This window comes from Oncorhynchus tshawytscha, linkage group LG33 (assembly GCF_018296145.1).
Source record: "Oncorhynchus tshawytscha isolate Ot180627B linkage group LG33, Otsh_v2.0, whole genome shotgun sequence".
NCBI lineage: Eukaryota > Metazoa > Chordata > Actinopteri > Salmoniformes > Salmonidae > Oncorhynchus > Oncorhynchus tshawytscha.
The window spans coordinates 44,468,769-44,483,580 of NC_056461.1; the positions used below are offsets into that span (position 1 = coordinate 44,468,769).

Consider the following 14,812-nt stretch of genomic DNA (forward strand, 5'->3'; position numbering starts at 1 on the left):
TGGCATAATTAATTCATCATTATCGTTTTGTTTCATTTATGTGACTGACCAACACTGGTTCACAACATGTGACAGACCAATACCGCTCAAGGCTTCTTCTTTCGAAGCTGAGACCTTAAATGAGATATCTTTTGTTCTCAAAACAAGGTTCTGGGCATACTGCCAAATTGCAGATACTGACAAGTGAGAATTCCTTTAATCAGTCACTTGCATGAACACAGAAATTAGTTATTAGAAAAGCTCAAGTATAACATTTCCATCACAATTGATTGGGCGAAAATGTAATCAATTTTAGAATAAAGCTGTAACGTAACAAAATGTGGAAAAAGTCAAGGGGTCTGAATACTTTCTGAAAGTATGCTACTAGCCTCATGCCATGAATATGCATAGCCATCTGGAGATAACTCTGTGTTATAAAGTGTTTTTTCTAGAAGTTTCTGGGATGTTACATGTCCTACTTACATCAGTACACTCGTAACTTCAGCTTTAAAACGTCTATTAGATCAAATAAACATCAAATAAGCCATACATTCTTTTTGTTGACGAAATTCGACCTCTCTACAAAAACTCCTTGCTTGGTGGGCGAAATGACACCAAAAAAACACCACATGACAGTTTTTCAGTTGGACCTCGCTCTTTCTCTTCGATACAATTCTACAAGATTTGATTTTATTGTCCTCGTGTGAACAGAACTTCTCACAGCCATTGGCCACTTGAAATGTAGACAAGGACACTGTTCTTTGGTTAAGGTACAATGCTTTAGAAAAATTTTAAAAACTAAAAGGCTTTATACTAGACATTTGAAATTCACGACATTGTTCCTCCATTTTATTATAGTCACGTTGCATATTTCATAAGTCGCTCCAATTCTTTTACATCCTTGACGAGGAGTGGACCAGGACACACGTCATGGAGAAGGGGGAGGAAAGAGCCCTCAGAAAGAGTCAGTAAACAGGTCTCTGGACCAATCACACGCTTCATTCTCCTCGTGGAGGGAGGGGCTAACAGACCTGCTGTCTTCGAGCTGCTGGTTGGCTAAACCCTCTGTCTGTCCCTCTCTCAGTGTCTGGTGAATATGTGTAGATCTCCTGTTCTCTCTCTCTCCCCCTGTGGTTCTCCCTCTGTTCTCTCTCTCTCCCCCTGTGGTTCTCCCTCTGTTCTCTCTCTCTCCCCCTGTGGTTCTCCCTCTGTTCTCGCTCCCTCCCCCTGTGGTTCTCCCTCTGTTCTCTCTCTCTCCCCCTGTGGTTCTCCCTCTGTTCTCGCTCTCTCCCCCAGCCTGCTGTTTGTCTGTCCTTCTGGAGCACCAGGGTCTTTGAGTGGGAGAGATCACCATCCCACTGTCGTCATCACACAGTCTCATACTACCGGGCCTTCTCCCTCCAGGTGTTCTCTTCAGAGCTCTTCTCGTGAACCTCTGACACTGCAGAGCTAATATATTATCTCTGGGTCTCTTGGTGTGTGTGAGTCCTTTAGGTGTGTGTGTGTGGGTGTTGCTGGGTGTGTGTCGCCGGGCTTTGACCTGCAGTGTATGTGGTGGAGCAGTTTTCCTGATGATGGGGGTGGACTGGGACAAAGGGACACAGTCACAACACTCTGAAGGTGTGTCCATGCTGGGTGTGTGTGTGTCCGTGCGGGGTGTGTGTGTGTCCATGCGGGGTGTGTGTGTGTCCGTGTGGGGTGTGTGTGTGTCCGGGCCGGGTGTGTGTGTGTCCGGGCCGGGTGTGTCCGTGCTGGTCTGAGAGCAGTGGAAGAGGTCTGCTGAACAGTTATACTCCCCCAGGTCAGCTGTGTGTCCGGGTGACCGAGGGCTGAGACCTCCATGCTGTCCATCATTAGTAATGTCCAGTAAACTTCTGTGTGATGTGGGGCTCGACTTTGTGGATACATTTCTCCCCACAGAGCTGGTCTGGGCATGATGGTCAGTTGGTGTCTGTGTGTCTGCAGGATCACAGACAAACTCCCCCAGACACTCAGAGAAGGGCAGGTCTTCCCAGGCCACAAAGTCAGATCGACAGGTTTGTTCACACACTGACCTGTACTCCTCCTCCGTGTCTGAAACACCCCTCTTCCTGAGGCTGGACGGCGCAGTCCGTATATATCCAGACTGTGTTGGAGCGGTCCACGTGAGAGAGGCAGGGGGGTGAACAGGGGAGTCAGAGCCTTCACAGAAAGAGGACAGAACATCCCAGTAGCTGTTCCTACTGTGTCCCCCTCCCCCTGACTACTGTTCCTACTGTGTCCCCCTCCCCTGACTACTGTTCCTACTGTGTCCCCCTCCCCCTGGCTACTGTTCCTACTGTGTCCCCCTCCCCTGACTACTGTTCCTACTGTGTCCCCCTCCCCCTGACTACTGTTCCTACTGTGTCCCCCTCCCCTGACTACTGTTCCTACTGTGTCCCCCTCCCCCTGGCTACTGTTCCTACTGTGTCCCACCTCCCCCTGACTACTGTTCCTACTGTGTCCCCCTCCCCTGACTACTGTTCCTACTGTGTCCCCCTCCCCTGACTACTGTTCCTACTGTGTCCCCCTCCCCCTGGCTACTGTTCCTACTGTGTCCCCCTCCCCTGACTACTGTTCCTACTGTGTCCCCCTCCCCTGACTACTGTTCCTACTGTGTCCCCCTCCCCTGACTACTGTTCCTACTGTGTCCCCCTCCCCCTGGCTACTGTTCCTACTGTGTCCCACCTCCCCCTGACTACTGTTCCTACTGTGTCCCCCTCCCCCTGGCTACTGTTCCTACTGTGTCCCCCTCCCCTGACTACTGTTCCTACTGTGTCCCCCTCCCCCTGACTACTGTTCCTACTGTGTCCCCCTCCCCTGACTACTGTTCCTACTGTGCCCCCTCCCCCTGACTACTGTTCCTACTGTGTCCCCCTCCCCCTGACTACTGTTCCTACTGTGTCCCCCTCCCCCTGACTACTGTTCCTACTGTGTCCCCCTCCCCCTGGCTACTGTTCCTACTGTGTCCCCCTCCCCTGACTACTGTTCCTACTGTGTCCCCCTCCCCTGGCTACTGTTCCTACTGTGTCCCCCTCCCCCTGACTACTGTTCCTACTGTGTCCCCCTCCCCTGGCTACTGTTCCTACTGTGTCCCCCTCCCCATGAATCAGTCCTTTATCCTCCCCCTCATCTTCCTCCTGTTCTGCAGACGATGTGATCACCCCCGGAGACTGTTGCCAGGGTGCCTTGTGTATGTTGGTCGGGGTTGGGGTGAGGGTTAAGGTGCAATGCAGTGACATGGATCGGCCACAGGAGGGCAGTGTAGAGTCAAAGCTGTGGAGAGGAGAAGGGTGGAGCAGGAGAGGAGCTGTACTGGTGTCAGCGCTAGGCTGGGGAGCTGGTCTAGGATCAGTTCTACACACAGAGGCCTGTTGTAGGAGGCTCTTGGAGGCTGGTCTAGGATCCGTTGTCCAGTCAGCGCAGAGAGCAGCTTGCTGTAGGAGGGTTCTGTAGTAACTGACTACAGAGCAGCCTGGAACAGAGGCCATGGGCAGAGAGATCTGACTGGCGATGAACTGGCCTGCCTCTCTCCTGTAGGGGTGGGGGCCAGATATCTGCACCAGAGAAAACACAACATAGCTGGATGGAATGACAACTTCCAATCATACTACTTGGACAACACTGGCATCATTCTGTAATAGTTGATATAATGTAGTAACACTGGCATCATTCTGTAATAGTTGATATGTAATAACAGACAAGTGGTTTCCTTTCTCATGAAGCGGTTGAGATTATAAACCAGAACAATTAAATGAACGTTGTACCTTGATCCCAAAAACAAAATGTCTTCCAATGAAGCAGTCCTCTACGGCCTTAACCAGCAGCCTGCTTCGACACCCTGACCTCTGACCTTCACTTCCCACTGGACCGGAAGACTCCTCCACCAGCCTGGACACACAAAACCACTTTGTTTATCCATGCTGCCATTCTCATACAAACACAATCTTTTCATTCAACACACCGTAACCCCGTGGACTACACAGGAACTAAGTTCCGCAAGCTCATGTCTTAAAAATATTGCAGAGTTCCTGGAAAAAAAGTATTGTGCATTTGGAAAGTATTCAGACCCCTTCCCCATTTCAACATTTTGTTAAGTTACAGCCTCATTCTATTTTTCCACTTAATCTACACACAATACCTCAAAATGACAAAGAGAAAACAGTTTTTTTTTTAAACGTTTACAAATGTACTAAAAATAAACAGAAATACCTTATTTACATAAGTATTCAGACCCTTTACTATGAGACTATGAAAGGTGCATCCTGTTTCCATTGATCATCTTTGAGATGTTTCTACAACTTGATTGGAGTCCACTTGTGGTAAATTCAATTAATTGGACATGATTTGGAAAGGCACACAGGTCACAAAGTTGACTGTGCATGTCAGAGCAAAAGCCAAGCCATGAGGTCGAAGGAATTGTCCGTAGAGCTTCGAGACAGGATAGTGTCGAGGCACAGATCTGTGGAAGGGTACCAAAACATTGAAGGTCCCCAAGAACACAGTGGCCTCTAAACTAAAGTGGAAAAAGTTTGGAACCACCAAGACTCTCCCTAGAGCTGACTGCCCAGCAAAACTGAGCGGTCGGGGGAGAAGGGCCTTGGTGAGGGAGGTGACCAAGAACCTGATGGTCACTCTGACAGAGCTCCAGAGTTCCTCTGTGGAGATGGGAGAACCTTCTAGAAGGATAACCATCTCTACAGTACTCCATCCACCAATCAGGCCTTTATGGTAGAGTGGCCTGATGGAAGCCACTCCTCAGTAAAAGGCACATGGCAGCCCACTTGGAGTTTGTCAAAAGGCACCCAAAGACTCAGAAAATGAGAAACAAGATTCCCTGCTCTGAAGAAACCAAGATTGAACTCTTTGGTCTGAATGCCAAGCGTTACGTCTGGAGGAAACCTGGCACCATCCCTACGGTGAAGCATGGTGTTGGCAGCATCATGCTGTGGGGATGTTTTTCAGCTGCAGGGGCTGGGAGACTAGTCAGGATCAAGGAACTGAGCAAAGTACAGAGAGATCCTTGATGAAAACATACTGCAGATCGCTCCCGTCCTCAGACTGGGGCGAAGGTTCACCTTCCAACAGAACAACAACCCTAAGCACACAGTCAAGACAATGCAGGAGCGGCTTCGGGACAACTCTCAGTGTCCTTGAGTGGCCCGGCCAGAGCCCGGACTTGAACACGATCGAACATCTCTGAAGAGACCTGAAAATAGCTGTGCATCAACAGTCCCCATCCAACCTGACAGAGCTTGAGAGGATCTGCAGAGAAGAATGGGAGAAACTCCGCAAATACAGGTGTGCCAAGCATGTAGCATCATATCCAAGAAGACTTGAGGCTGTAATCACTACTTATGTAAATGTGATATTTCAGTTTTTATATATACACATACACATTATAAAAATTTCTAAAAAACAGTTTTTGCTTTGTCATTATGTGGAATTGTGTGTAGAGGGGAAAAAAAAAATGTAATCAATTTTAGAAAAAGGCTGTAACCTAACAAAATGTGGAAAAAGTCAGGGGTCTGAATACTTTCCGAATCCACAGTAGAATCTCTATTGAATACAGGCGGTTGATGTCAGCAACCCTCATCGAATATTCAAAAAACTATTACAATAATGAGATGTATCAACCAATCCAAAGAAAGGATAGGCGGGAGCTAGACAGACCACCAGTCCACCAATAAGGCTGTACCTGTGAAGGTGGGTGGATGGGACAGGAGTGTGTTATCTGTGAAGGTGGGTGGATGGGGCAGGAGTGTGTTACCTGTGAAGGTGGGTGGGTGGGGCAGGAGTGCGTTACCTGTGAAGGTCGGTGGCAGGGGCTCCAAAGAGGGGGTTGAGACAGCTCCCGAACACTGTCACCCCAAATATGGTGTTGTCTCTGGTGACCCTTAGAGCCAGGCGGTACCTGTAGTCCAGGCGTGGTTTCAGACAGCTGTAGCAAGACCTGGAGCAGTGCCATCTAGAGGACAACAACAACACTACAGTCTGACAGACAGCACCAACATGCTGTAAACCCCCCGTGTCTGGGAGGCTCCTAACCCCCAGACACGGTAATGTCAGTAATGCTTTACTCTTCCATGTAGGTGTAACAAATGTTGAATTACATGAATTCAGAAAGTCTTTATAGATCCCATGCCTGAAATTACTGGACATTCCTTTTGTTGTTGTTGTCAGTGCCCTTTTAATGTTGCACACTTCCCTCTCCTTCTCCATTCCCCCTCCTAAACACCCCCTTCTCCATTTCCCCTCCTAAACACCCCTTCTCCTTCTCCATTCCCCCTCCTAAACACCCCTTCTCCATTCCCCTCCTAAACACCCCTTCTCCATTCCCCCTCCTAAACACCCCTTCTCCATTCCCCCTCCTAAACACCCCTTCTCCTTCTCCATTCCCCCTCCCAAACACCCCTTCTCCATTCCCCCTCCTAAACACCCCTTCTCCTTCTCCATTCCCCCTCCTAAACACCCCTTCTCCTTCTCCATTCCCCCTCCTAAACACCCCTTCTCCTTCTCCATTCCCCCTCCTAAACACCCCCTTCTCCTTCTCCATTCCCCCTCCTAAACACCCCTTCTCCTTCTCCATTCCCCCTCCTAAACACCCCCTTCTCCTTCTCCATTCCCCCTCCTAAACACCCCCTTCTCCTTCTCCATTCCCCATCCTAAACACCCCCTTCTCCTTCTCCATTCCCCATCCTAAACACCCCCTTCTCCATTCCCCCTCCTAAACACCCCTTCTCCATTCCCCCTCCCCTCCTATTCCCCCCTTCTCCTTCTCCATTCCCCCTCCTAAACACCCCTTCTCCTTCTCCATTCCCCCTCCTAAACACCCCTTCTCCTTCTCCATTCCCCCTCCTAAACACCCCTTCTCCTTCTCCATTCCCCCTCCTAAACACCCCTTCTCCTTCTCCATTCCCCCTCCTAAACACCCCCTTCTCCTTCTTCATTCCCCCTCCTAAACACCCCCTTCTCCTTCTCCATCCTAAACACCCCCTTCTCCTTCTCCATTCCCCCTCCTAAACACCCCTTCTCCTTCTCCATTCCCCCTCCTAAACACCCCTTCTCCTTCTCCATTCCCCCTCCTAAACACCCCCTTCTCCTTCTCCATTCCCCCTCCTAAACACCCCCTTCTCCTTCTCCATTCCCCCTCCTAAACACCCCCTTCTCCTTCCCCCCCTAAACACCCCTTCTCCTAAACACCCCCTTCTCCTTCTCCATTCCCCCTCCTAAACACCCCCTTCTCCTTCTCCATTCCCCCTCCTAAACACCCCCTTCTCCTTCTCCATTCCCCCTCCTAAACACCCCCTTCTCCTTCTCCATTCCCCCATAAACACCCCCTTCTCCTTCTCCATCCCTCCTAAACACCCCCTTCTCCTTCTCCATTCCCCCTCCTAAACACCCCCTTCTGCTTTCCCCCTCCTAAACACCCCCTTCTCCTTCTCCATTCCCCCTCCTAAACACCCCCTTCTCCTTCTCCATTCCCCCTCCTAAATATCCCCTTCTCCTTTCACCAAGAATATGTTTTTCGCGATGCGGATCCTGTGTTCTGCCTTACAACCAGTGTAACGGAGTGGATCACATGCAGCGACCAAAAAAAAAACGACTCAGAAAAAGAGGGAAACGAGGCGGTCTTCTGGTCAGACTCCGGAGACGGGCACACCGTGCACCACTCCCTAGCATTCTTCTTGCCAATGTCCAGTCTCTTGACAACAAGGTTGATGAAATCCGAGCAAGGGTAGCATTCCAGAGGGACATCAGAGACTGCAACGTTCTCTGCTTCACGGAAACATGGCTCACTGGAGAGACGCAATCCGAGCGGTGCAGCCAGCGGGTTTCTCCACGCATCGCGCCGACAGAAACAAACATCTTTCTGGTAAGAAGACGGGCGGGGGCGTATGCCTTATGGCCAACGTGACATGGTGTGATGAAAGAAACATACAGGAACTCAAATCCTTCTGTTCACCTGATTTAGAATTCCTCACAATCAAATGTAGACCGCATTATCTACCAAGAGAATTCTCTTCGATTATAATCACAGCCGTATATATCCCCCCAAGCAGACACATCGATGGCTCTGAACGAACTTTATTTAACTCTCTGCAAACTGGAAACGATTTATCCGGAGGCTGCATTCATTGTAGCTGGGGATTTTAACAAGGCTAATCTGAAAACAAGACTCCCTAAATTTTATCAGCATATCGATTGCGCAACCAGGGGTGGAAAGACCCTGGATCATTGTTACTCTAACTTCCGCGACGCATATAAGGCCCTGCCCCGCCCCCTTTCGGAAAAGCTGACCACGACTCCATTTTGTTGATCCCTGCCTACAGACAGAAACTAAAACAAGAAGCTCCCGCGCTGAGGTCTGTCCAACGCTGGTCTGACCAAGCTGACTCCACACTCCAAGACTGCTTCCATCACGTGGACTGGGAGATGTTTCGTATTGCGTCAGACAACAACATTGACGAATACGCTGATACGGTGTGCGAGTTCATTAGAACGTGCGTTGAAGATGTCGTTCCCATAGCAAAGATTAAAACATTCCCTAACCAGAAACCGTGGATTGATGGCAGCATTCGTGTGAAACTGAAGGCACGAACCACTGCTTTTAATCAGGGCAAGGTGTCTGGTAACATGACTGAATACAAACAGTGCAGCTATTCCCTCCGCAAGGCTATCAAACAAGCTAAGCGCCAGTACGGAGACAAAGTAGAATCTCAATTCAACGGCTCAGACACAAGAGGCATGTGGCAGGGTCTACAGTCAATCACGGACTACAGGAAGAAACCCAGCCCAGTCACGGACCAGGATGTCTTGCTCCCAGGCAGACTAAATAACTTTTTTGCCCGCTTTGAGGACAATACAGTGCCACTGACACGGCCTGCAACGGAAACATGCGGTCTCTCCTTCACTGCAGCCGATGTGAGTAAGACATTTAAACGTGTTAACCCTCGCAAGGCTGCAGGCCCAGACGGCATCCCCAGCCGCGCCCTCAGAGCATGCGCAGACCAGCTGGCCGGTGTGTTTACGGACATATTCAATCAATCCCTATACCAGTCTGCTGTTCCCACATGCTTCAAGAGGGCCACCATTGTTCCTGTTCCCAAGAAAGCTAAGGTAACTGAGCTAAACGACTACCGCCCCGTAGCACTCACATCCGTCATCATGAAGTGCTTTGAGAGACTAGTCAAGGACCATATCACCTCCACCCTACCTGACACCCTACCTGACCCACTCCAATTTGCTTACCGCCCAAATAGGTCCACAGACGATGCAATCTCAACCACACTGCACACTGCCCTAACCCATCTGGACAAGAGGAATACCTATGTGAGAATGCTGTTCATCAACTACAGCTCGGCATTCAACACCATAGTACCCTCCAAGCTCGTCATCAAGCTCGAGACCCTGGGTCTCGACCCCGCCCTGTGCAACTGGGTACTGGACTTCCTGACGGGCCGCCCCAGGTGGTGAGGGTAGGCAACAACATCTCCTCCCCGCTGATCCTCAACACTGGGGCCCCACAAGGGTGCGTTCTGAGCCCTCTCCTGTACTCCCTGTTCACCCACGACTGCGTGGCCATGCACGCCTCCAACTCAATCATCAAGTTTGCGGACGACACAACAGTGGTAGGCTTGATTACCAACAACGACGAGACGGCCTACAGGGAGGAGGTGAGGGCCCTCGGAGTGTGGTGTCAGGAAAATAACCTCACACTCAACGTCAACAAAACTAAGGAGATGATTGTGGACTTCAGGAAACAGCAGAGGGAACACCCCCATCCACATCGATGGAACAGTAGTGGAGAGGGTAGCAAGTTTTAAGTTCTCGGCATACACATCACAGACAAACTGAATTGGTCCACTCACACAGACAGCATCGTGAGGAAGGCGCAGCAGCGCCTCTTCAACCTCAGGAGGCTGAAGAAATTCGGCTTGTCACCAAAAGCACTCACAAACTTCTACAGATGCACAATCGAGAGCATCCTGGCGGGCTGTATCACCGCCTGGTATGGCAACTGCACCGCCCTCAACCGTAAGGCTCTCCAGAGGGTAGTGAGGTCTGCACAACGCATCACCGGGGCAAACTACCTGCCCTCCAGGACACCTACACCACCCGATGCTACAGGAAGGCCATAAAGATCATCAAGGACATCAACCACCCGAGCCACTGCCTGTTCACCCCGCTGTCATCCAGAAGGCGAGGTCAGTACAGGTGCATCAAAGCTGGGACCGAGAGACTGAAAAACAGCTTCTATCTCAAGGCCATCAGACTGTTAAACAGCTACCTCTAACATTGAGTGGCTACTGCCAACACACTGTCAATGACACTGACTCTACTCCAGCCACTTTAATCATGGGAATTGATGGGAAATGATGTAAATATATCACTAGCCACTTTAAACAATGCTACCTTATATAATGTTACTTACCCTACATTATTCATCTCATATGCATACGCTGATACTGTACTCTATATCATCGACTGCATCCTTATGTAATACATGTATCACTAGCCACTTTAACTATGCCACTTGGTTTACATACTTATCTCATATGTATATACTGTACTCGATATCATCTACTGTATCTTGCCTATGCTGCTCTGTACCATCCCTCATTCATATATCCTTATGTACATATTCTTTATCCCCTTACACTGTGTATAAGACAGTAGTTTTTTTGGAATTGTTAGTTAGATTACTTGTTCGTTATTACTGCATTGTCGGAACTAGAAGCACAAGCATTTCGCTACACTCGCATTAACATCTGCTAACCATGTGTATGTGACAAATAAAATTTGATTTGATTTTATTTAAACACCCCCTTCTCCTTCTCCATTCCCCCTCCTAAACACCCCTTTCTCCTTCTCCATTCCCCCTCCAAAACACCCCCTTCTCCATTCCCCCTCCTAAACACCCCCTTCTCCTTCTCCATTCCCCCTCCTAAACACCCCCTTCTCCTTCTCCATTCCCCCTCCTAAACATCTCCTTCTGCATTCCCCCTCCTAAACACCTCCTTCTGCATTCCCCCCCTCCTAAACACCTCCTTCTGCATTCCCCCTCCTAAACATCTCCTTCTGCATTCCCCCTCCTAAACATCTCCTTCTGCATTCCCCCTCCTAAACATCTCCTTCTGCATTCCCCCTCCTAAACATCTCCTTCTCCTTCTCCATTCCCCCTCCTAAATATCCCTTCTCCTTCTCCTTTCCCCCTCCCCTAAATATCCCCTTCTCCTTTCCCCCTCCTAAATATCCCCTTCTCCTTTCCCCCTCCTAAATATCCCCTTCTCCTTTCCCCCTCCTAAATATCCCCTTCTCCTTTCCCCCTCCTAAATATCCCCTTCTCCTTTCCCCCTCCTAAATATCTCCTTCTCCATTCCCCCTCCTAAATATCTCCTTCTCCATTCCCCCTCCTAAATATCTCCTTCTCCATTCCCCCTCCTAAACACCCCCTTCTCCATTTCCCCTCCTAAACACCCCCTTCTCCATTCCCCCTCCTAAACACCCCCTTCTCCTTCTCCATTCCCCCTCCTAAATATCCCCTTCTCCTTCTCCATTCCCCCTCCTAAAACACCTCCTTCTGCATTCCCCCTCCTAAATATCCCCTTCTCCTTTCCCCCTCCTAAATATCCCCTTCTCCTTTCCCCCTCCCAAACACCCCCTTCTCCTTCTCCATTCCCCCTCCTAAATATCCCCTTCTCCTTCTCCATTCCCCCTCCTAAACACCCTCCTTCTCCTTCCCTCCATTCCCCCTCCTAAAACTTCTCCCCCTTCTCCATTCCCCCTCCTAAACACCCCCTTCTCCTTCTCCATTCCCCCTCCTAAATAACACCCCCTTCTCCATTCCCCCTCCTAAATATCCCCTTCTCCTTCTCCATTCCCCCTCCTAAAATCTCCTTCTCCATTCCCCCTCCTAAACACCTCCTTCTCCATTCCCCCTCCTAAACACCTCCTTCTCCATTCCCCCTCCTAAAACACCTCCTTCTGCATTCCCCCTCCTAAACATCCTTCTCCATTCCCCCTCCTAAACATCCCTTCTCCATTCCCCCTCCCAAACACCCCTTCTCCTTCTCCATTCTCCCCCTCCTAAATATCCCCTTCTCCTTTCCCCCTCCTAAATATCCCCTTCTCCTTTCCCCCTCCTAAATAACTTCCCTTCTCCTTTCCCCCTCCCAAACACCCCCTTCTCCTTCTCCATTCCCCCTCCTAAATATCCCCTTCTCCTTTCCCCCCCTAAATATCCCCTTCTCCTTTCCCCCTCCTAAATATCCCCTTCTCCTTTCCCCCTCCTAAATATCCCCTTCTCCCCTCCCATTCCCCCTCCTAAATATCCCCTCCTAAATATCCCCTCCATTCCCCCTCCTAAATATCCCCTTCTCCATCCTTCCCCCTCCTAAATATCCCTTCTCCATTCCCCCTCCTAAACATCCCCTTCTCCATTCCCCCTCCTAAATATCCCTTCCCCTTCTCCATTCCCCCTCCTAAATATCCCCTTCTCCATTCCCCTCCTAAATATCCCCTTCTCCATTCCCCCTCCTAAATATCCCCTTCTCCATTCCTAAATTCCCCCTTTCCCCCTCCTAAATATCCCCTTCTCCTTTCCCCCCTCCCAAACACCCCCTTCTCCCTTCTCCATTCCCCCTCCTAAATATCCCCTTCCCTTCTCCATTCCCCTCCTAAATATCCCCTTCTCCTTTCCCCCTCCTAAATATCCCCTTCTCCATTCCCCCCTTCCATTCCCCTCCTAAATATCCCTTCTCCTTTCCCCCTCCTAAATATCCCCTTCTCCATTCCCCCTCCTAAATATCCCCTTCTCCATTCCCCCTCCTAAATATCCCCTTCTCCATTCCCCCTCCTAAATATCCCTTCTCCATTCCCCCTCCTAAATATCCCCTTCTCCATTCCCCCTCCTAAATATCCCCTTCTCCATTCCCCCTCCTAAATATCTTCCCTTCTCCATTCCCCCTCCTAAATATCCCCTTCTCCATTCCCCCTCCTAAATATCCCCTTCTCCATTCCCCCTCCTAAATATCCCCTTCTCCATTCCCCCTCCTAAATATCCCCTTCTCCATTCCCCCTCCTAAATATCCCCTTCTCCATTCCCCCTCCATTCCCCCTCCTAAATATCCCCTTCTCCATTCCCCCTCCTAAATACCCTTCCCTTCTCCATTCCCCCTCCTAAATATCCCCTTCTCCATTCCCCCTCCTAAATATCCCCTTCTCCATTCCCCCTCCTAAATTCCCTTCTCCATTCCCCTCCTAAATATCCCCTTCTCCATTCCCCCTCCTAAATATCCCCTTCTCCATTCCCCCTCCTAAATATCCCCTTCTCCATTCCCCCTCCTAAATATCCCCTTCTCCATTCCCCCTCCTAAATATCCCCTTCTCCATTCCCCCTCCTAAATATCCCCTTCTCCATTCCCCCTCCTAAATATCCCCTTCTCCATTCCCCCTCCTAAATATCCCCTTCCCTTCTCCTAAATTCCCCCTCCTAAATATCCCCTTCTCCATTCCCCCTCCTAAATATCCCCTTCTCCATTTCCCCCTCCTAAATATCCCCTTCTCCATTCCCCCTCCTAAATATCCCCTTCCCCATTCCCCCTCCTAAATATCCCCTTCTCCTTCTCCATTGCCCCTCCTAAACATCCCCTGCACCGTTTCGCAAGTGATCATAGCGATGATATATGACGTTTCCAAACGTTAAAACACAGCTTCGGGATTGTATTTCCCACAGAGCCAGTAGTTGGAGAATTAAGCCAAGGGCTTTTCGATAACTAGTGTGCCTCTTACCTGGCCGTGTCCGTCTGTTGCATCCTGGAGAAGCATCCTCTACAACAGGGGTATAACACACACGAGTCCTGAAGAGACAACACAACACAGTCCACCAGAGCCCTTCTCACTGACATTAGCGGACTGCTTCTCCAGAAATACCTAACTTATCTAAATGTGTATGACTAGCAGCTAACTAGCAACCAGTAGCTAGCAAACCTACGATTAAGTGTGCTTGGTTGATCTGCTTTCTTGCCTCTCTCGACAGCTATAGCCTTCGTATATAAAACATGTACAATATCTACTAGATTTTTGTTAATTTACTCAAATTCATAGCAGGCATTTGAGTGCACCGTGTCCCACCGCCAATCTTTCAAACAGCGACGTCCGGTTTGATACCGTAGCTCCAACGCATGCGTCGAAATCGGGTTATATTCTTCTTCTTTGGTAGAATGGCGTTCGCAACAATTAAATGTGCCTTCCGCCACCTACTGTGCGGGTGGATAAAAATGATTTTTTTTAAACGAAAACATTTGGGTAAAAATACAGTATATAAAATACTATACAAACTACTACTAACAAAAACAAATTAACAAAAAAAATCGACCTGCTTTTCTGTAAAAAAAAAACTAATTCTAATCAGGTCCCAACACAGGCTCTGAATCCTCCTTACAGGGCGACAAAAGTCCTTGTCATGCTTTTGCCGTGAAGTCTCGAAGTTCTGATATCCAGCTTCTTGGACTTCTTAGACAGTTGTGCTGTACAATTAATCACTGTGGTTATAAATGCCACAAAATCCCCCTTCTTCACAATGTGTGTATCCAGATCACCCGATTGATTTAAAACACTAGCAACTGGTTGCTATGCATCCACTGCCATATCCTCAACACTGTTGCCTCTTGCCCCTTCGACTCTCTTCATCACCTCCACATAGGAGATCTGCTGCGTGGCCCTGATCCTTGACATCTCAACCTCCTTCACCCTAATAGGGCACTCAAGGAAGTCCAGAATATGATCCCCACCACAGTTACAACATTTTCCA

The 14,812-nt window shown here is 49.3% G+C and overlaps 1 protein-coding gene across 1 annotated transcript; it reads right to left on the reverse strand.

Annotated features, from left to right (window-relative positions):
- Nucleotides 1-1,919: 1,919 nt before the first annotated feature.
- On the reverse strand, nt 1,920-14,155 carry ddias (DNA damage-induced apoptosis suppressor). Its single transcript, XM_042311238.1, has 7 exons — nt 13,994-14,155; nt 13,792-13,859; nt 5,804-5,965; nt 3,765-3,888; nt 3,087-3,554; nt 2,034-2,104; nt 1,920-1,938 (listed from the first exon to the last, which is right to left on the reverse strand). Exons 2-7 carry the CDS (start codon nt 13,812-13,814, stop codon nt 1,920-1,922), a joined length of 867 nt encoding a protein of 288 aa, XP_042167172.1. The 5' UTR covers nt 13,815-13,859; nt 13,994-14,155.
- Between the last annotated feature and the right edge of the window lie 657 nt (nt 14,156-14,812).